Source organism: Cuculus canorus, chromosome 2 (assembly GCF_017976375.1).
Source record: "Cuculus canorus isolate bCucCan1 chromosome 2, bCucCan1.pri, whole genome shotgun sequence".
Taxonomy (NCBI): domain Eukaryota; kingdom Metazoa; phylum Chordata; class Aves; order Cuculiformes; family Cuculidae; genus Cuculus; species Cuculus canorus.
This window is the reverse complement of record NC_071402.1, coordinates 75,928,573-75,952,559: the sequence shown is the minus strand read 5'-3', so window position 1 is coordinate 75,952,559 and position 23,987 is coordinate 75,928,573. Positions and strand designations below refer to the sequence as shown.

Below are 23,987 nucleotides of genomic sequence, written 5' to 3'. Positions count from 1 at the left end.
GATATGAAGGTAATTTTTGCCATTACAGAGAGTCTGCAGAGAGGTTAGAAAGACTTCCTGACATTTCAGTGAAAGTTTTTCAAGTCAACTTGCATTTGCTTATGGATGAAGCTTTGTGTAAATACTGTCCTGCTATTTACTCTTCTTTTTGTTTGCACAATTCAGGTCTCTTCAGGACTCAAACTTGAATATTTTAATTATTTCTTTTTGGAGATCTAGCTCTGTTAATAACAAATATTCTGTCTTTATTTTATTTTCTCATGTATTCTTGCCATTAATAGCTTATCTCCTGCATTTTTACTAACTGCTTTTAGCGATATCCCTAGGAAAGACAAGTGATTTGATTCTTGTACATCTGAAGTAAACAATATATGTACTAGAGTCAATAAATACAGACACATTGCTGCATCCAGGAGTTCATAAATAAAGCTGGCTTTGATAGTGGTTTTGTTTCTAAGATAAATGCTTTGATAAAGAATATTTTCCATTTGATAGACACAGTTTGGTTTTGTTCCCCTTTCTGCCCCACTTCCAGCTCGTTTAAAAAATATAATAGAAATATGCCCATTTGTGCCCATTAGTAATACATCATGCTCTTTTGGAAAGGATTAGAACAATTATGTCCAAAAATATGACTTACTTTTACTTTAGATTATACTTCTACCAGTTGCATAGATGTAAGACTGCAGATAACTTATTAATATTAGAAATATTAAAATTTAAAGTTGAAATGTAATAGTATGTTATCAATTTTTTCACTTTAAGTGAATTTATTGAAATCTTAGAAATGAATGTTACAGATTTATTATGAGTAAATGAAAATTGAAGTAATTTATATTCATATTTCAAGAATTAATTAATTTTTATTTTTCTGAAATATAGTCACTATAGTTGCATTGGAAAATCAGAATTGCTTGGTCAAAAAAATCAGATTTTGTAAAAAATTAGTCATAAGAAGACTGTAGAATATTACATATGTAGAAATGTAGTAAAAAAAAGACAATAAAAAGAAGAAAAAGGGGTGTGAGAAGAAACTAAGAAAGAAAGAAAAAATAGACAGGAGGAGTAAGGACATGGACAGTGGAAATGTTTTGTTGTAGGCCTAGCATGAAAGAGAATCTGCACTAGAGAAGGATGTGCTGAAATCTATTAAAAGATGGTGTGATATTCACTCCTTTTTATGAGAATCATGGACTGACACAATAAGTGCTACCGACAGAGCTAGTTTATCAGAATAGCTGTAAAAAGACACCTGCTTTAACAGATAGACGCAGTAAGTTGGGAGCACTTGTGATAGCACCAGTGTGTTATCCCAGTATCTGCTGAAGAAAGTGGTTTTGGTCAGTTGGTCACTCTCACTTCTCTGAGTATCCTAACCTGTGGTTTCCTCGGGTTTCAAGTAGCGCCTCTTGTGTCACATCTTGTTCATGGTTTGACTGAACTCCTCTCCAAGTTCTCTAGGTGCGGGGATGCTGCAGTACAGAAATAAACGGAGTGAGAAAACCTTCTGCATGGGCTTTTGAAAAATATTCTTGGTTCATTGGTAGTTCCTGCTGTACGTGGAAAAAAAAAAACCCTCGTATGTCAAAGAAATTAGACCAGATATGTCAGGATTTCAATGAGAATTGGGAAAACTCTGTGGCTTCTACAGACGCTCTCTTATAGTGGGATCCTTTGCTTCAAGCTACATCTATCTATGGCTGAGCTAATAGCATAAGGTTCCCATCTCTGTGGGGAGAAACGGACAGCTTTCATCTGCCTGTCCTCTTATTCTTATTTAGACATCTAACACTGCTCACATGAATCTGCTGAAGCACTACATATTCTCTTTGATTCTAAAGGAAGATGGAAACAATGAGTCAGATGTACATGTATGCAGTAGAAGTATGTACTTTATTCTTATGCACTCAGTCTTTCCAGCTGAAAATTCATTTTAGAAATTGCCTTATCTTAGCTCAAATGGCTGTATGTTAAGACAGTCTCTGAAAGAATTTAGAGTGTGAATACCAGTCACTTTTTAATTTTCTTCTGTACTTTATATTCACTAATTATGTTTTTATTTAAACATTAGTAACAATTTTTATCTACTATTTTTTTTAACCCCAGAAACTACCTCTTCAGGTTGCAGCTTGAGGATCTATCTCTCATACAGGTATGTTTTATGTTTGTTTTCTTAGTTCCTCTGCATGATGTAGGCAAGCTGATATTTTAAGGCAGATAGTAAAAATATTCAAAAGCTTCATAACTGCATCTGCATCTGTTTTTGTCCTCTTTGTGGCTGCATATTATATAAGTCGTATTATCCATTTTAATTCCAGATTAGCATTTGCCCCAAGATGTACAGACCTGATGTTACCTTACACTGCTGTGATTTTGTTAGAGTAGATCTTTATAAAATGGAAGAAATCTTTTAGAAAACGATTCCAACTTATCATTATGCAGGTTTTATATTCAGAATTTATTATTACTGTGGAGAAAAGATTTTTAGAAAAAAAATAATAAGTAAAAAAAAATCATTCATACTTGCTAAAGTTAAAACAAGCAAATTAAACACAACATTTTTAAGGAATAAATATAGTGTGAACGCAGGTATCAGAATCTGTTTTGTATATAAGGCTGCTATCTTTTAAAACTTGTCAGGGCTTAGAAGGTGAAACAAAGCGTTTTAGGGGCAGTTAGGCTTCATAGAAAGGTAAGTGAGAATTTCTGACCAATTTATTTTATCCTGAACATCATATGACTTCCATATACCAGCAATGTCATCTTCTCCCAGTTTTCAAAGTTTTGTTCCTTTCTTAAGTTTTGGGGTATTTTTCTCTTTCATTATTTATAACCTTGGCATCATGTCTAGCTTTCATCATTCTTGTATTCTTTGCTCTAAGAGTTGTTTTAGTATATTTAATTAAGATGACTAACTTGCTAAGGTGTGGAAATTACAGTAATATAGAAACATATTTTTTTAATTTATGCAATTTAAAATTAACTGACTTTATAATTAGTATTGTGCTATTATTTCATGAAGAAGTGCTATGTAATTGAATATGGAAAACTAAAATGCATTCAAGTAAGGGCTCTTCTTGTGCTCTATAGAACACCTTGGGTATGCTTTGCCTTGCAGACTTCCTTTACCTTCTCAGACTGGTAGAAACAAGATCTGAAGTTGGTTTGTAGTCAATAAAATTGCAGTAGTGTTAAATATTTGATTTAGTTGCTAGTGCTTAAGGCTGTGACAGTCACCGGGGAGGTTGTGGAGTTTCCTTCTCTGGAGATATTAAAAACCCACCTGGGAGTGCTCCTATGCAACCTGCTTTAGGTGAACCTACTTTAGTAAGGGCGGGGTGGGCGCGATGATCTCCAGAGGTCCCTTACAACCCCTACCATTCTGTGGTTCTGTGGTTCTGTGATTCAGTGACAAACCAAGCACCTTTAATATCCAGAATTCTACTGTCTACTTTCATTTCATGTGCTCTACACAATATCCTGACAAGTAATTTGTGTGAAATCCTGAAGATTCTTGTCAAAAAGCTGCACTCTGATGGTGCTGTTGTAGTTTATTCTTCTAATTCATAGATGGAAATTCACAACTTTCCTCTGTTAGGACAAGTACCAGTAGGCTGAATTCACTAATGAGGGAGAAACTGTAGATTACAGAGGTTTACAGTTGTGTTGACTGACTTGAACAAATACCCTCTAATCCGAATTGATAAAAAATATAAAATGAAGACAGAAATCATTGATGTTGAACTAGGTTACTAGGTTTTGGCCTTATGACTATACAGATGCCCTTAAATAGGAAGTCTTCTCAACTTGATTTTTGTTAAAGTTTCTTATTCTGTCTTCAACGGTGCAGCACTATAGGTTTGCCTCTGTACCTTCAAACCTTTTTCCACAACTCCTTAGAGAGATTTCTAAGTCAAACCTGAAGTATGTAATCGTTTTCTTTCACCAGCATATCTTTACTACCTGTACTTGAAGTATTCAAGTTTTTTTTTTCCCCTTATTTCAAGCCTACCATTATGACTCCTTCATATTTGTCCTTCAAAAGATCTCTTCTTCTTCCTCCCCTCTGCTTTCTTTCTGGTTCTATTAGCGCCCCAGGACAACCCTTATCTAAAAACTGTGTTGCCTTGGATGTGCCAGTTACAGCAGCTCCAAATCAACTGTGAGGTGGCTGATGCCTTTGTGTCGATGTAAGTAAGCCAGGATATAAGTGGTAGTGTTTAGGACTCTGAAACTCATTACACAACACTCTCAGGTTGTTTTTAATCTGGTATGAAAGTATGACGTTAGTCACTGGTCATATTGTCATGAGTGTAGATTTGGGAGAGTTCTTAGCCCCTCCAGTTACCCCAGGGCAGAATCAGTGGTCAGTGCTGTTGTTCTTACTGGTGATTACTAGTCTGAACTCTTCTTACAAGTCTTCAGCCATAAAGACTGACAAATTTTCTCAGCCTTTGTTGGAAAAGGTTAAGACATGAAGAGAGTCCGTCTTGTGCTGGAAAGTGTGAAAGTTTGAGTAATGAAAGAAAGGGTAACCGTTCATGCAAAACTTGTAAATCAAACTTACCAACTACCAACCTGAAACTCACTTAGAGTCAAGAGTATATTTACCAAATGATTCACTGAAGGTACCTTTCAGATAAGTTTTGTTGGAATGACAGAATCCTAGCTGTGATCCCAGTCATCCTAACATGTTGCATGGGATTACCCTAGGTATAATTGAAGTAAACTTCAATTTCTGAAACTCATTCTCTCAATCACATGTGATGAAAGAAATATTTTGAATAGGATTAGAGGATATAAAATTTACCAAGTTAGAAATTAAAAATTACACTGTTTTGAAGCTCCAGATCTTCCACACCTGAAACTCTGTTATGGCTGAGGGAGGTAGGAACAAAAGCAAAGTAAAAATTATAGGAAATCCTTGCTTTGATACTTTGATTTGGTTTTTTTTTTTTATTTTTTTTCTTTTAGTTTTACTCATCAGTTTAGTCTTCTAGCATTTTTCTATCTGGAAAACAAAGAGAATGCCTAAAGCTTGGTCTTGACCATTGATACACTTCAGTTGTTTTTGTATAAACAAATTTCCTTGCCTGTCATGCTTAAGTATCTGTTGGAACGTGTCATTAGTTTGTCATACATTGCTGTTACGAAGATAAAAGACTTCATGTTACATGCCACAAAGTGGAACAGTAAGAACCATTTAGTTATTGCGAAAGCATGTTTGCAAAATCTTTTGTTTACAGATGTCCATATATTTTTTTAAAAGATACAACTTTTAAATATAAAGTATTACTTTGTAATATTATCAGACATTGCAATATTATCAGATATTGTTTTCTAATAGGAAAGCTCTCTAAAAAGGAATAAAATAAATTAATAGCTCCTTGTTTCCAGACTTTTACAAGAATTACATTGGGTCAAAATATGTATATGAACTGTTTCCTAAAAGTGTATGCCTAAAAAAATAGATTTGAAACACAAGATGACCTTTCTTTAAAAAAAAACCAAAACCAACAAACCCAAAACCAGACAGCTATTTGAAAAGCAAGCTTTCACAAAAGAAATGCAGAACAAAGATTCATGTATTAAAAGTTTCCATCAGTTTAGTTAAAGTTAATCCCTTGTAAAAGTGAGGGTTAGAGTGCTACTAGATTGCATCAGACAGGATGTGTATCTAAACATGAACTACGACTATGCAGTGAGACATGATTGCCTATTGTGAGTTCATCAAAGTTGTCATCCCACATGTTGTGGTTCTGTGCTTTGTACTTCATAGGAAAAGCCTGTTGTTTGCGTAAGCAAGTTTGACGTGATAGTGTCTGTAGCAAGTCAGTATTTGATGTGTCTCAGCAATTTTATTTGTGTAGCAGAATAAAGAAGATTAAATGAGTGAAAGCTCTTTAAGCTTTTACCAGAGAAGCCTAAGAGACAAACTGTTCAAAGCTGACTGTTGGAACAATACATGCATAGCAATTATGGATTAGGAAAGAAGCACTCATTTCGGCCTGTGGCTGTAGTAGGACAAATATTTTATAACTCTCACTACAGTGAGACAGCTCACAGCTACAGCTCACAGACGCAGAAGGCCTGACTCTGCATGGGCTGAGGTGTATGAGTTTTGCTTTGTTATTATTCACCTCAAGTAATAATAGAATAATCCATAAAAGCATTGGCTGAGGTGAACTTCTTTATATTCATTAAAATACAAAAGCAGAAATCTGAATAGTAGTGTTTAAATGAATAGGTTTCTTTTAAAAAATATTTTTAGAAAATGTGATATCCACCTAATGTCAGGATTAACATTGGGGCTTTGATGTCATGTAGAGAATGGCTCTAACAAGTGTCTGTTTTCGACCTTTTTTCTTTTTTACCAAACCCTTCGAAAAGAGAGCTTCTGAATTCAAACATTTACTTGAGTCCACCTACATGACAGGTTTGCTGATGTATCTGTAAAGAATGAAAAGCTATTAGATGCTGATTTACAAAAGTGCTAATGCCACAGTTGCCATAAACATTTTTACAAGCCAGCACGTTTAAGCTTTTCATGAATCTATTAGAAGGCTTGCATCTTTTTTCATCCATAAGATGAACTTTTTACAAACTCATATCAAGGTATTTACCAGGCACATGCTTGAGTTTGCCTTTTTCATCCGGATCTTCCATCTGCATCTCTGTTTGGAACACCATTCTCTGTAGATGAAAACACAAACTAAGCCTATTCTCTCTTTGAGTTGCCCAGAAGGTTGCATATGAGATTATTTTGTTTGCTCCTGTAGGTACACAATTCTCCTGAGATTTTATTCTCGTGCTGGATCTGTACGTCTTTGAGTTAGAAATATATATAGCTCAAACTCCATTTTTAAAGGCAATTTTAGCCCCAAGTTTATCACAAGATTCAAATTAAATTCTTTATGCAGGCTAGGAAGGTTGGAGGTTTTTTTTTCATGGGTTCTATTCAAATTTAAATTCTGGAATCTTGAGGTTTTGGGGGTTTAGAAATAGGGTTTGTTTTGTTTTTTTTTGTGTGTGTGTGTGTGTACATATATACTTTCAAGGAAATAAAGGCAAACTTGGATGAATGAATTGTCAGAAAAAGGAGCTGCTTTGAAGAGTCAGTTTTACCAAAGGGAATTTTTGCTGGTGACAGGAGTGTCTGAAATAACTGTTATGTATGATAGTTCACTTATATATGAGTCACTAATGGCTGGATGGTAGACTAAATGACTTTAGTAAATTGTAATATACTTTGAATATATACTTTGTGTTTGCCTAGGTTAAACAAAGTGGGAATCTGACTTAATGAGTGATTTTTTTTACAAGAAGTTAATATGTGCAACCTGAATAACTTTTATAACTTTTTACCTATATTGTAATACAGTATATATATATATATTTACCAACACTTGATTTTTATTTTTTCTTTAAAGGAATAAAATATTTACTAGGGTTGTTAGCCCATTTTGAAAATAGGCATCGCTTGTTGTTATAAACAGAAATCATATTACATCTTTTGAGAGACTTTCATAAACTTAATTTGGTTTTGGCTAATCTAGAGAGAATGGTGTTCCAAATAGAGATGCGAAACAGTCAGACTGTCCTTACTGTTCATTTCTGGGAGAGTGTCCTACTGCTCCCTTTGCTGTGAACAAAATGAAAGCTTGTAAGAAGTCCTCATGTAGAATCAAAACTTTAATTTACGTTGATATTGGAAACTTTTAGTTTATAATTAAAAAGTTCTGAGGAAGGAAGCTGAGCTTTATTTTGTTGAGTTGCCAGATAAGTAGAATCTCTTAAAAGACTGGTTAATGTTTTTTCTAAAATTTTCATTCACTGCGTTTTAGTCCATTTATTTATTATTTTTTGTGTGTGTCATATGTTTCTTACAGTCACTAGTTGTTTAACAGATGTCTGATTAGTGAAATGCATGAAATAAACCTAATGAATCATCACTTAATTTTAATGTAAAGCTACCTGTGTAAAGAAGGAGATACAAGAAGATCTTTCTCTGATTTCACACTGGAAAGTATAAAGGCACTAACCTAAGGATGTTCTTAACTTTTGCAGCTGTAGGTTGGCAATAACAAAGCAAATAGAGATTTAACATTCTGTTTGGGCCCCTGAGGAGGATAAAAAATGAACAAAACAAATGAAAAAAGTCCTCTGTTGGGTTCTTCTGTGCCTGATATCTACTTAAGGGTGGAGGAAATAGAATGTATTCTTCTGTATTAGAGATCTTTTTTCAATTTATTATGCAAAGGGAGCACCAGCCACTAAAACATTATTTCTGCTTTGGCCCTTTACGTCTGTGTCTGGGATGCATGAATGAAAAATGGGGAAGCAGAGCAGATAACTTAGTGTTACTTTTGATGCAGTTCCAAGTTCCTTGAAAGCTTGGAAGCACAGGGAGATAAGATACTAGGGCTCATAAAACCTTGCTAAAGAAAACTGAAGTAAGCAAATTACAGTGACCAAAAGGTGATAGACCAGGTGCAAACTTCTGCCTTGGTGTGAGGGATGACCAGACTTGAGGAGATATTTGAACTGTTACCTTTTGTATAAGGTGGTGCTGAAAGCAGAGTTTAAAAACGAAAAGAAAAAAAATAAAGACAAAGCATAGTACATGTGTGTATCACAATGCTGCTTCTATGCAGTATCTCTTCATCTTGTTGATACGTTTCTGATGGCAGACTGTTGGATTTTATTATACAGTCATTCCAAAAATAACTAAATTAGACAATTGTGAATTTAAAGAAGAGTTAGGAGTGTTTGTGAAACCAGAGCTAGTCCTTTGTGGCAGGTACAGATGAACTTGGTGTCTGCTTTAAGTTCATTCCAGTTCTTTTTCTGTGGTACCATTAGTATTGTCACTATGTTGCTTTCTGCTTACAGAAGAGTAGTTTTTGACCAAACTTGTAAGGGAAATCAGAAAATGATGAATTTGGCTAGCAGTTTGTAATTTCACGTGTCTAATCTTTACACAAATAGCCTCTTTAACGTGTAGTTGAAAGGGGCTTCCTCAAACTAGGTAAAACATATCAGATTACAAAACCCCTGTCTTCACTCTATAATATGGGGAAATCAATTACCAGTAGACAGTGTTCCATTTCTGTTGAAAAGAATTCTTTTACTGAACCAGCTGGTGTTCAAAGATTTACCTACATATTAATGCAGAAGGTGAGTACTATACTGAAACCATCTGTGGTCGTGTTTGACCAAGTGCTGGTTAACTCTTCATTATGAATATTTTTTCCACACATTGGAAATGTGCACATTGGATTTGCTCCTGCTTTGGCTTATCAGTATGTGTTAGCATTTTGGGAGATGGAGGAAAAGAGAAGAAAAAGAAAGCCAGGCAGAGATGTCATTTTTTATTTATTTGGTCTATCTGTCATTGTTTTGTGCCAGTACTGAAATACAAGTGCAATTGTATTTCTAGACAAATGTATTTCTAGACAAATGAATCTGAACACATTCATTTAGCTAGAGAAGCTTAGCTTTTTTATTTCTAATTTTTCTTTCTTATCTCTACTTGTTAGGCTACATTTCTTGTGTTTACAGTAATTTTCTGTTGCAGTTTCACAGTAAAGAAGAAAAAAGGTACTAACGTTTTTCACTTCCATTTGAGTAAAGTCCCTCTTTTCTTTAGATGTTAAACATCAGTGTTTTGTTTCTAAGATAAAGGGGCATCCTGGATCAGCTGAATATATGATATGAGTTCATTTTTTCTCATGAGACAGAGAGGTGATATCAAAATGTGTGTGTACATTTTACAGCAGATACATGAAACAGCTAATGTGGATTTCGTAATGGTATAACATAGCCGTTTCTGATTTTTCCTGGTATGTGTGGTTGTCAACCAGACTGCATTACATGCACTAAAAGTAATTGTGGAAATGTCTTTTCCTAAGAAGGTGGCACTCACATTTATGTTTTCACAAACATGAATATACTGATACAACTGCTCAAGAGTAATCACCAAATGATATCTTGTGGTATCTGTTTTAAAAGAAATCAAGCTGCTGGTTTCCAAATGTCTCAGCTATATAGGACTGTAGCACACCTTAGCTAATTCTGGACTAGAGCAGTATTCTGTGACAACGCGACAATATTTGTGTACAGACACAGGCTCTTCTTTGAGAATCAGCCTCTGTACTAACGAAGTGCAGGAATGTCAGCAGACTGTGCAGAAAATGAAAGCAGAAAATACTAAAATGTAGACAGAAAGCAGATTGTCTTCATTCTTATATTGTCTTGCACAGGTGGAGAGTCTGTCACATGCAGTTCCTGATGGCAAGTTTCAGCTCTTTGGCATCTAGATGCTGCAGTGCTGAGCAATTTAGAAAAGAAATGGAACATGTAGTATGCTTTGAAGGAGATTATATCTGTAATATGGTATCTGCAAACATGATTATCGATTTTTGCTTTCAGACACTTATATGGAACTTCATTATCTGTTCTGGCCTGTAACATCTAATTTGAGTTCAACCACAGTTTGTATGCCGTGCATATTCAAAGAGTAGGCTTAAAGACACATCATCTCAGCCACCGAGAAGATTGTGTTTTCCAATACTGCAGAGATCCATTCAACAATTCTACTAGGCTAATGGACATAGATGCTTTTGGGTAATTCTACATATAGGACATGAGCTCAGCTTACACTTGTACATTACAGGTCATCAGTACCTAGCATAAGGGCCCTCTGTGGTCTGTAGTGTCCTCTACCATTGCTTGTTGACTCATGAAATTGAAAAACCCAACATTTAAACTGAGAATAAGAAGAAATAATGGAGCTACCTTGTGCCCCTCCACTAGGCAGAAAAGAATTAAGATATGCATCTTGATACTGAGCGCTAAGGAGATTTTGACACAGCGCTGTTAGAGGATGCACCCAGGCACTCAACTACGGGAAGAACTGACTGTTCCTATTAGGCAAAATATTCTGCTTCCTTCATTTCTAGGGAAGGGGTGAAAAATTTTTCGAGGTCAGGAGACCAGTGTTTGTTACTGCAGTTAAGGAAAAGTAGAATTCTTAAATATTCAAGGAAACAAAGCAGCCATACTGAGAGTGAGAATCATGGACAATTTTTGCTGTAACCTAAAGAAAAGGAAAAATCTGAGGAACCCACAAGGACACCGGTGGGTGAAGAACATAGGAGAGAGGATCCTGCTCTCCTAAATGGTTCAGGGAATAATGGAAGGCTTTGTGCTGCTTCCAACGTGTTACTTGCCCCATCATCACTACTGAGCCCAGTGCAAACTGTGGATTGTTACTCTGAAATATTTGAGAAGCACTGCTTAGTCATAGTGTAGAAACTAGTCCTGATCTGAATCAAGAATAGTTTTATTCAGACTTATCCAGTCTTTTGGGATACATTGTTGCCTTCATTGTACCAATTCCTATTTTTCAATTGCCTTTTCTCTCTCCGGTTTTTAGTAGAAGTTCTTTTATTTTTTGGCGTGTACTGTTTTTCCCAGTCTAGATGGCACCACAATATGATGCTTCTATTGTCAAGTCTGGGACCGATAAATTATGTCAAAATATGGAAATTAATTAATTTATTGAAATTGAAAGTATGATGTTCTTTGATATATCTTGTGTTAGACACATATATGAGATTTCTATATAAGTTCCTGATTCAACTGTTATTTTGTATTTATTTGAAGACAGGCAAACTGCAAATATAATTTAAGTAATGTACTGACATCATAAACATCTGTGTTATTTCTCTTAATTGATATATGGGTAAGATTATAGACTTTGGATGGCAATTTGGTGTAATGAGCATTTGGGAATTATGCTTGGTCTGTGAAGTCTAGACCTGCCTGCCCCACTTCATTATTTTTAGTAGTCTGCCCTCGAATGGAACTTGGAGTCTGAGGTTCGGTGTTTAGGTGCTCTGTCCAGTGCGTGGGGCTAGATTTATGTCCAAGCAGATTCCACTGATATCTGAGTTCTGAGCTATCTAATCCCACTGAGGAGCACAGGGAAGCATAAATGCCATCCTTTTGTTTAAGTCGGGCATCTATGTGGTGTTTAAAACCAGGAATTTTTTTCATATGAAGCAGGCTTCTATTGTGACTAAATCACATCTAAAGTGTGTGTTAAACTCTTTCTGTTATGGTTTCTAAACTGAAATAGCTGTATGAAGTCGGAGACTGTGTGACCACTACTATGCATTCTTAAGCAAGGCTCCATTGCTGACTTAAAATGTGTGTTGGTCTAATACAGAATAAACCTTGTTATACTTTTATTTGCTGTATGTTTGGTTAGGGTTTTTTTCCGTCCTTTTTTTTCTGTTGTCTTCCCTCACCCTCCCATTTTAATACTAGCTTCTCTAGTAAGTACCTCTGGATTTTGCGTTTTCTCTAGCACCTTCTCTAAATCTGTACAATAACTCAATAACTGTATGATGTAATGATTGTTGGTATACTGATTTTCAAAACAAATTAACAAAATACCAAAAGAAAAAGAGCAGATTAATACAAAATTATAGGAAATCAGAATCTGTAGGGTCTGTACTTGGACCTAGTCATGTATCTTCAGATACATATGGTAATTAGCTTGATATAAGTAATAACAAAATTATGGTTCAAAGAAAACAAATGAATTAAACCAAAATGAGTTTGATTAGAGGTTAATATTTATACCTGCATTTGTGTATATATGCAATCTTGAAAAAGTATATCCGTGATGCAAACCTATTAGTCTTTTTCCCATGGTATAGCTGACATAGTAGTAATCAGTAACAGTCAGCCCCAAAACTGTTTGTGTTTTGGTTTTGTTTTCAAACTGATGATTTAAAATGACTGATTCAGTTAGGTTTATTAAAATGCAAATTAAAGAACTAAAAAAAATGTCAGAATTCCATATTTATGTGGGTACCCAGGATAAAGCAACATTCTGAAAATCAGTTCTAGGAATAATCGGTAACTAGGACAGAAGGAAAACAAATTTTTGTTAATGATTAGTTAAATAACAGCTTCATTGTGGCATGGACCAATATGTGATTCAGCTCCCTAATGCTTTAGTCTCCAAATGAAGCCTCAGGTGAGTATTATTTTTCAGAATTTTGAGATCACCTTGGAGATAAATTGATTTGTTAGTAAATATTTCTCATTGGGGAAAAAAATAAGTTGAATCACTCTTTTCCACTGTTTTGGAAAAAGTACAAATTTATGCTGTTATATTTTTATGACTTTCAGAGCTTTTAAATTGAGTATTTTAGATTACTATCTATTAAGTCCATTTCACGTTGGTTTCTGTTGATTATGCTTATATATGAATGAGACAGTATGTTCATTCTGAAGCTACACTGAGTGGAAAATGCAATAACTGCTCAGAATTTGTACATACCATTTATTTTAGTATATCCACCAGTGAAATCCTGATTATAAAGGTTATACTCTTATAGATAAGCTCTGAGACTTTGGCTAGATATTTGGACAGTCTGGATGCTGGTTCTGTGCCTCCTCATGCTCATCTCGGGCAGCTGAAATGATCAAAGGTCAATCTGTTCCTTACTTTTTTCTTCCCATGCGCTATTATGAGCTAGTGAGAGGAGAGACTTTGTGGGAAGTGGAAGTGCAGAAGCTCATCTGCATGAATGTTCAGACTTTTGCACACATTTTTATTTCCATTGATGAGATGAAAGCTTCGTTGGTGAAACTCTTTCTGACTCCTAGATGCTTGGTTATTTTTGTTACTCCAGTAGAATTTTGTATACTGTTTTGACTGAATACCTGGACAATTAATAAAAAGGAGAGAGAAAAAAAAATCTGAATTAACACCCAGAAAAACTTTTGCAATGGATCTTTTATTTCTTTAATTAGGCTAGGATTTATCAAATAGTCTTTTATAATATGTCAGGACAGAACTGAACAAACAATAATGCTTTAAGTTCACGGAAAATAAAAATACATCATTGTATATTTATGAGGACTGCTATAGGAATGATTCCACAGTCTTTTCTCACATGGCTGTGCTACTCAGCATGAGAAAATAAAGCTGAATAAAGCTGTACTCAATAAACCCCTGCATGTACAATGACAGATAAAAGCTAAGTGGATAATTTCACGTGTGGTAATGTGTATGTAGACAAAATCCTCCATAAGCTGAGTTTTTCTTTTCATATAATGTAGTCCATAATGGCAAACAGGAAGTGAAGCAAAAGCTTCAGGAGACCTACATGGATGCACAAGGAGCTCTCTACTAAACTCAAGCATAAAAATGAAGTGGTGGAAGTAGGGACAGGTTATTCAGGAGGACTATAGAGACACTGTCCAAGCAGGCCAGGATGAGATGAGACAATCCAATGCACACGTGCAGTTAAATCTGGTGAGGGATGGGAAGAGCAAGAACATTATATTAAAAGAAATTAATCACATAAGAACCAACTGCTGTCAAATGCTAAGTTATGTTCATATTATATGCTCATAGTACTCCAGCTATCCAGTAAAGGAGGCTGAGAAGGAAAGTTAAAACTTGGGAACTGATGCATAAAAATAATGTTCAAATAATCTACAAAAGCAAGCTTAGTCTGTGAACCAAGAATATTATTTCACTGCAATTTGTAGTTTCATCGATTATTTATTTTTGTGCTCACCCAGCTATGACACACGAAAGGAAGAACTAGTTTCATTTTTAATTGGTGAGGATAAAAACAGTGAAGTAATTCTTATTTCTATCAAATTACTTATAAAACGTATGAAGTTATTCATTGTACAATTCCATTACAATGTAGGTGTACATCAGTATAAGGGAATAAAGAAAAATCCACCCAGGCAAATGCTGGACAAATATTTCTGGTTTTGTCAGCAAATTTGCCAAAACTTTGTTAACATCTGTGATCAAATAATGGGTAGTGTGATGAAAACCTGGTTTCTAGAATGTACCTTCTCACTGGGTCTTGCAAGCTGTAGGGAAGAATAACTAGACAGAATGTAACAGAGGAAAGTGATTAATGTGATTGAATCAATTCAATCACATTAATGTGATTGAATCACATTCTGATCTCATTCCGATCAGAATGAGGCACTGTAAATGCATTTTAGAGTTGATGCTACATACAAAACTCATGGACAGTGTGGTGCTGTGGAAGGCTTGTCTCTGCTAATCACCCTTCTGTATCAGGAAAGAAAATGCATATTTTAGCCTAAGAACACAGTCATGCTAAAGCAAATGCACATTTCAGATAGAGTCAGGGAGATCACAGAAGGGAAAGTTCACTGTTTACTGCAAGACGTAAAAATGTATGATTTGCTTTTATCTGTGAAGAAGTAATATTTACCAGACTTTTCCAGAACAGCAGGTATATGTGCAGTGCAGAACATAACAGCAAGGATCTTGGGAGTCCTTGCTGGGAGAACCAGCCATGCATAAACTCCCTGCTGCTGCTAAATAGCCAGCTGAAGGAAAAGTACCAGAAAGTCAGAGGTAACTTTTCCAAAAAACCTGCACAAATTTAATCTGGTTTATGTAGCAAATTGGAGTCAAATGGATGAAAGAGTTTTAGTCAGTGCAGCTGAGAAAATAGAGTTCCGGAAGATGATATCTGAAGAGAAAAGAGGATTAAAACCAGTAGTTTCTTTGAGAAGAACATCTGGTCTGGCTGAATGCGGTGCACGAAAACAGCCCTTTTAAGAAATGGCCACAAAATTATCACAAAACTAGAGTATCTGTGGGAGCCAGCCAACATGAAAAACTGTGAGAGACAAAACCCACCTGATAACTATGGCAGAGAAGACTCATAAAACGCCAGAGCAGGTTGGAAGCAGTGTTAGCGTACGATGAGCGGACTGAATGAGAAGACTAACACTGAGTTTACCAGGCTGATATGTGCAATTTTCAGCCAAAATTCTTACAGAACAGGTGGTTGGGACTCTCCAGATGCACATCTCTACAAAGACCTGCAAATGGCTGTGCTGATCCTGGCTGTAGTCATTCAGGTTTCCTGGCTGAAACACACGCTGCTGAGAGCTGAGCAAAGCCCAGGGATAGCCTGAAAGTTATTTACACCACCTTCATCTGAAGTCAGGGCACCATGTTGTGCCTTGCATGGAGGATCACACAGTCCAGCACAATCACACTATTACCTCTAGCTGGCCTCTTAAATGTTGCAAGACTGTTGCAGATGGTGAAACAGAATACTTAAGTAAAAATACCTTTAGTACCAAAAGTAGGAAAAGGAAAATTGAAACAAAGAGCATCTGAATCAAATGATTCCCACATTGCTTTTCCTGTAGGAAAACCACTGTGAATTCTCTCATATATAATAAACTTAGCACAGCTGATGAGGTTACCTGCTGTTCTTCTGCAGGTCAAGATGTAGCAGACATGTATCAAACCACATTTTTAGAAGTGTGAAATCTGTCTGTATTGAAACTTATTTTGGACTCACATCACCAAAAATGAAATGAGGTGAAGATAAATTAATTGGAAGACCACACTGTATTGAAGTCTCATTCCCAGAAACACCTACAGTTCTGAGATAAAACAGGACAGAGGTGGCCAATGAAAATATATAATGGATTAGAATTCTAGAAGAGCTTAACTACTTTTCTGTCTCATTCAGAGGTAGTTTGTCATATCCCTGATCATTATTTTTGGTTGTCTGTGTGAAGTGGAACATCTCAAAAAGGCAAATGAGAGCTGGAAAGTGAAATAGAGCTAATAGCCTAACATCTAGTTTACTGCTTTTCAGTGTAAAAGACTGGCTCATGTCTTTATTTGTCATCTGATTCACAGCATGGATTTGGACCTCTCCTCTGTAGCTTAATTGAGTTTCCTAAACAGTAGGATTCAGTGGACTTTTTGGTTTTTCTCATTTTGCAGATATTTAATTCAAGCTCCAAGAAGCTTTTCTAGTAGAGTTGTAGTGAAATTTGGAAAAGATTTTGGTGGTGGTTGGAATTACATATTTTGTTGTTGTTGTTGTCAAATCAGCCCTTTCCACAGGCATCTTATTTACTGTTGTTGGAAAAGTCCAGGTGAGATTTAGTGTTTTGTGTGACATTACATTATATCTTTAAGGGAAGGGGAGCCTGCAGGAATTTCTTAGATGTGTCTATGGCATGCTTCTGGGTCCACAGGTTGGTGTGCTCTTAGTGCTGGTCAGTGTTTGTTATGCTGACATTCATGGGACATACCTGAAGTTTTGTAACTCTTCAGGTCTCTTATTTAGTGTATGTCTATTTTGAATGATTGACAGACGAACCGTTGGTGGATTTGGATAACACTGCTTAGCTACCCTCACAGTACAGTGTCGATCTTGCTAGAACCAGTGGACTGATTGTACACATATGTGGCATACCAGAAGTGTATTTATCTGGCTATCACATGGATTGATGGCAGCATTAGCTGTGGAAGCATGAACTTCAACACAGACTGTGTACCAGACTTCCTAATGTCATGGGACCAGAGTAGCAGATGTTTGTGTTAATTGAAGCATGTTGAGGCATCCTTTATCTCACCTGTCTGTGGCGTAGGCATTGCTTTAAAATGCCTGTAGAACACACAGTGTAATTATCGTGTGGAAATTTATAAATACTTTAATTACTAATGCTGATGTTAATGGATCATTATGATAGCCATGGGAATATTTGTTGAGTCCCTTTTCCTACTGGAATTTGTTTTCTGTCCTGTTTCATTTTCAGAAGAGAGTAAAGGCAGGTTCTGCAATACAGGCTTCAGAGCAGTCAGACCACATTTGGTATAAATTGCATCAAAAAAGGAGTATTTAAAGCTAATTTTTGTTGTCTTGAAAATAAATAGACTGTTACAGGGTCCTGCAGCAAATTTTAGAGAATTGGATTGACTTTCTTTGTGTTTGTCATCTGCTTGATTAGCAGAGACCTCTGTGATCTGCCTGAGACCATGAAGAGTGTTGAATTATTCAGGACAGTGGAAATCAAGGCCCTCACAGAGAGGATGCTTGGTTACTCATATAAGTTCTTCTGCTGTTTCTTTCATCACTGCTAGGACAACTGGACTGTCAAAATAAGCTTCTTGAAGAAATTACTTGAAAAGTAACCATGTCCACCTGTTTGTCTCCCATGTATGCATTATGTGATGCAGCCATGTTGCAAAATTCTTGTTAAGAACAGCAAAAAAACATGCTACCCTTATGGTCTGCATCTAGGATATATTCTTCCCTTCTCTTCCTGTGCCTTATTGCTAGTACAAACAGTCTATTGAACAGGTTGAATTGCATACTTGGTGATGCTAAGAGAATCGTGCAAACAGCTGATAAAAATGAGCTCACTGATTGGAAATCTGATGAATAATCCTGTTGGTAGACAAAGAGAAAAAAGAGCTGAGGTTGTTTTTTCATGGTAGTGTCAACTCTGCAGGACTATCTGGTGTAAGAAGAATGAAAACATTAATTTTGGAGAACAGATGGGGATCTGAATACACACAAGCAATTGATTCATAAACAGGTTATTGCAGGGGGGTAGGTTGCTGCTTTTAATAGGCATAGCTAGTTAAGTCTTCACATTCTTTAGTCTGCCTAATGACGAGAAGAAATTTTCAGTACATTTTCTTCTTTCAAGACGTTTTTAGCATTACTTTATCAGACTTGAGGATCAATACTTCTATGAATGGAAGCTTTTCAGCTGTGCCCATGGATAGCTATTACCTTTCAGAAAAGAAGGCATATAACGTTGTTCACATGGGAGCATCCTCTACACATAAGTCAGTGGAAAGCCTAAATGTTTACTGTCTGTACAAATTATATATTGTCTGTACAAATTTTCCAGGCAGAAAGTAGGAGACTTCCAATGCCATTTCTGGAATGCTTATCACTCTTCCTAATACAGATATTTTTGAGATCATGCTCAATTTTTTGTTATATGAGGAATTTTAACCATATTGCTTTCCCGACTCCATGAGATTAAAATATTATTATCATCACTATTAATGTTATTATTATCAATATATTAGTAATAATATATTGTATATTAATAATTATAATAGTGATAATTTAATCAATAATAATATAATTAATAATAATACTTATTGTACTGACTAAAAAAAATTAAAAATATATGCTACAGTCTGTCTGCTTGAAGTTTTCTCCAGAGTGATTCTTGATTTCCACTTTTTTATTTTATAAGGCTGTTATTTGTCCAGCTTTAGTCTTGCCATTTTAAACTCTGAGGCTGTAGTCAGGACTTCAGAAAAGCATAGCTGATGTTAATTCTGTGCTTTGGAGACAAACAGATATCTCAGAAGTTTAACTCTTAAATAGATCAGGGAAAATGTAATACTGAGAAAAAGCTTATCTACTACCTACTGTGCTGGTTTTAGACAGGGCTCTGTGACAGGACTTATTTCTTGAGGACACAAAGGGTCATGTTGTTATTAGCAGATGTCATAACATACACCAGAGCAGAGCAGTCAACTTATTTTTTACACACGAAAGTGGAAAGTGTTAAAATCCATTAAGGAAGACTAGAGCAGACAGATTGCATTAAAAGTAGTTGGCTAAGAGCTACTATGAAAGAACTATGATGAGTATGAACTTTTTACTGACACAGTTATGTTAAAAAGAGGTTGTGAGAATAAAATTTTGGTCTGTTTACAGAACTTTCTGATATACACATTGAAAAATCCTTGTTGCTGTTATTTAAAGACAAGCAGTGTTATGTCCTTAGTACTTGTGTACAGGAAAGTGCTAGCATGATGAGGATGGAGAAGAGAGTTAATTAAAGTAATAAGTGTACTGATAAGGTGATAATGTCAGAAGTCCGTACACCATGGAAAAATGTGTCTTATTGTAAACTCCATTTATGCCTGTACCTCCCATAAATTCATTGCAAAACTATACCATGCATAAGTGGCAAGTACCCCAAGCAGAAGGTGGAACAGTAGATACCTGCAACTGCATTAGATTTGTGGACCTTTGCCTACTTTCTGCTTGTACTGGAAACATAGAATTAGAGGGGAAAAATACCAAACTTGTACGCAACACATATGCCTAGGTTTACATTCTAATTTAGTAATCCAGTAGGTCTAGCAATTTAAAAACAAAACAGAACAAAACACAAACTTGACATGTATAACCTGTTTTTACCAAAAAAAAAAACCCATTAAATGATAAAAGTAATGTTATAAGACTTCTCAGCACAGATTTACATGGAAATTTAACATCCAAGAAATCAACACAGTTGGGCAATAGTTATCTAACATTCTTCTTTGTATAGTTCAAGACTGATTATTTCTTTTCGGTAGTAAAAATTTCTAGTGTTCAAGAAAATTCCATTGGAGAAGCCCTCTTTCTTTTGATTTACAAACATTCATTGTCTCTGTAGACTGGAGCTGAATATTTTACTTCTTATATCGCAGTAAGATCTTTCCAGTTTTTGACAGAATGGAGAAGTGTAAATGGTTGGTGAGAAGGAGTCTTCACAGTCAGAGCATTAAGTCCCAATCTTAACACGGATTATAAAATTAGTATAATGAGTGTTCCTCAGTATCTACTAATATCAGCAAATTTTCCACAGATATCCATGGATTTATATGGTACTTACATCTCTATTGTATATAGATGTATATGATATATACATCATATATCATACATATGATATATGATTTATATACGTTTGCTATATGTCTGTCCTTCTCACTTGCTCAGCTTTCCATGTGTGCAGGATGGTTATGGAGAGGCACTCATCATTTTTTCCAGGTTGCTTATGAAATCCTTCTGCTCAGGTTCTAGACCATTTGTTTTATGGAATGATGGCATATGAGTACATCAACCTGCGTTATCAGCTGCACCTCTTATAACAAGCTCTTTATGATACAGCGTTCAAACAGCTTGGTTTCGAGCTTAAATTCTGCAGGCTTGAATATTATGCCCTATATACCTCTTTAAGTTCAATAAATGGGGAATTTATGGCTCCCTAAATGTTAGTTGAAGTCCAGAGACAATTTCTCTGTTCTCCTATTTGAGAAATAATACCTTGACAGTGTGGATGGTAAAGATTAGAGGAATGGTGGTGTTAGTACTGAAATGTTAAATTTTTATTCAACAGCTGGATAGCTTTTTAGGAGTTTGCCACATGCCACTGCCTTCTCTTCTTTCCACTGTTCATTAATATATAGTATATGAAAAGTTAACTTGAGGATGTAAGAATATACTGATGTTTTTCAAAAATTTCAGTCTTTCACGACTTAGTGAAGGTTTGAGCATGTAGTCCTGACTTGGGCAAAATTCACATTTACGTCAAAAGAGGCTTTATATCTGTCATCAAGAAATCTGGCTACTCTGCTGCCAAAGGGACATATAAAGAATAGCCTTATGTTGGATGTCTTTGGCTTATCATTTGGCCTTTCCAGATTCCCAGACAGCATCCTAAATCCATTGGTAGACACAGAAGTAGTAACACTCAGAATGCTGAGTACTTGGTTCTTTCTTCTCTATTACATGCAGTAGTTGCAAAAGTTGCGAGGCATGATGTATTTTTTTAAATGTCAGTTTAAATACTTAAATACAGAGTCTGCCAGCTCAGGGTTAGATTTGCTGTGAAGAGAGGCAGAGAGAAAGGATATGTTGAGGTGGCTTTTCTTTTTCTCTATCCATCTTACCTGCAAGTTGAGGCTGCATTAATTCAAAAAGCAGTTTTCTAATTCTGAACATCTGAGGATTCTAGTTTCCCTGGCTCTAATAACTTTCTTTAAAGGACCACCAAACGTTTACAAAAGAATAAGAAAACAAAAACTCCTTATGAGTGATGAGAATGGTGATAGTGTCAGTCTCACAGATCCTCAAGTGGTCAAGTTGCTCCAGTGGCCAATGTGATCTGATTTAACTAGAGATGTCAGCATTCCTACCCATCCTCTCTTGCTCTCTTTGCAGCTGAGCATTGCCTTCGCCTCCCACTCAGTGCTCTAACTTTTCTGGTTTATAACAAGAAAGTGAATGTTTTTAGGCCATTGCGATTGATGTAACTAGCTCACTGTAGGACTGTGTGGATATGATGGCACAGACAAGGAGGCAGAAATTTGTGGCCAGGAGTAAGATCAGTTTGGGGATAAGGCAAGCACTGGAAGGACCCACCAGAATTGCCTGAAGAGGTGATGGAACCACAGAGCTCTCATCCCAGGCCAGAACTGTGAATGGAGAGGGGAGTACACTTTTCAAATTACCAGCTTGTTACTAGGCATTAACTCAACTGCTTAAAAACAAAGCAAAACAAAACACCTGTTACTTGTTTTGAGTAATCCTTTTTAGATCTTTTTTTTTTTTTTTTCCTATTTATTGAAAAAAAGAAGAGGTGAAAGCTGTGATTTATCTATGGAGAACAGGTAAAAATACAGTAGTGAATGTACTTGCCAAACAAAACCACTAGAAGAATCCAAAACCACTTAAGAACACTTACACTTCTAAAATTAAATTTAAAAGAAAAAAAAATCTCAGTTTGTAAGCTGCAACTAGTATGGATAGATGAATCAGTTTGGAACGTAGCAGTATGGCAGAACTTCCTTGCCATTCAGTAGCACATTTTCAAGTGCTACTGCTAGAGATTACAGTACAGCCTGAAAAGGCCAAAGGCTTAGAGAGTTTAGAGAATAAATAGCACTTTTTTTCCTTTACTCTTAGGATTCCAGACCCCTATCACTTTTCCTCTTAAACCATTATATCCTTGAAGGCTTTTTTTTTCCTCTGCCATTTTGTATAATCCATGTCTCTGGATGTAGCTGGACTGAAAAATCATATGAAAATAGCTAGTTCTCTTTCAGAGTTACTTCCACTGAAAATCTGTTCTGCCACCTTATAAATCTGTTTCGTCATTGTCTTTCTTCAAACTGAAGTTGGTAAACTACCCTTAGAATTTTCAGAAATCAGTTACTTTGGTATATCTTGCTTTCCCAAGAATGCAGAAGAGGGATGAGGGAACAAAAAATAATCAGAAAGCAAAACCAACTCCAAATAAAGCTCTGAGGCACAGTAGTGGAAAAGCCTCTCAGTAAACTCATAATGTTGGGCAGTTTTGCAATGAGTGCTGATACTGACACAGGGCTGTCATGCAAGTGTCCCAAATGTCACTGTTAAACTAAGTAATGTTTTCTAGACCATGATTGGCACTTCTCATCATGTGAATTGTATGCTATGGAGCTGCATGAGTTTGGAGATTCTTAAAATACCATGTGCCCATTATGCTAATGAAAAAATACATTGATCACAAGAGGTTTTATGAATAAGCAACTGAGGAGCAGTGACTCAAATCTTGATTTTGACAAGTGTTAAAGAAGAATGAACAAGGAAAGTCATTATGTGCAGAGAGCATACTTGTTTTCCAATTAGGCATGTAATTTCCATTCACTCTCCTGCATTTCTGGGATTGATTTCCATCTGCTCCACCTGCTGCAGTCTTTAACTAGTGTCTCCCAGGCTATTCAAATCATATTTCAATACAATATCTGTAAGGTAAAATGCTATCTTCTGTTTGCATTTACACCACGTCTCAATATTTTATGTTGAATGTCTTGCATAGAGGCTGGATAAACACCTAGGAGAATAGTTTTATGACTGAAGAAAACAGTTGGAGCTAGTCCTTGGGAAGGTCCTCTGTAGTTGTTATTGACAGATCTTGAAGCTATGTGGGTCTTTGTCGTGGGCCTAGGAAGCTGAGTGGAGGTATGGTTGCCACTAACATCAGTTCAGCCCAACTACTTCTATTTCAAAGATCTGCCTAGTGGACTTCTGTCTGATAATAAACTCAGTCCAGCGTGATCCTTGAGAAAAACACTGGCTTGATCATAGCAGTATGTTTCTGTCTTTAAAACTGCATCCTGGCTTTCAATATCATAACATCTCAAATGGAAAGCAACTAGTGGCTTGGCTGAAGGAAGTGTCCTGGTGCTAAAAGCCACCACCAAAATACTTGAAACAAATAAAAAATTTAAATCAAAGTGCCGTCTTACATAGATTCTGTCTAAACTAAGTCTGAATAACTTGCCTATATTTCAAAACTAGAACTGC

General features: G+C 35.9%; 1 protein-coding gene across 6 annotated transcripts in view; it reads left to right on the top strand.

The window, feature by feature from the left end:
* The window catches only part of SEMA5A (semaphorin 5A), a 331,622-nt gene that overhangs the window by 134,799 nt on the left and 172,836 nt on the right, over positions 1 to 23,987 (top strand). For all 6 annotated transcript variants that reach the window (XM_054059836.1, XM_054059835.1, XM_054059837.1 and 3 more), the window contains one exon: positions 2,107 to 2,152. In XM_054059836.1, the coding sequence (XP_053915811.1) occupies positions 2,107 to 2,152 (46 nt within the window). The remainder of the gene's footprint in view (positions 1 to 2,106; positions 2,153 to 23,987) is intronic.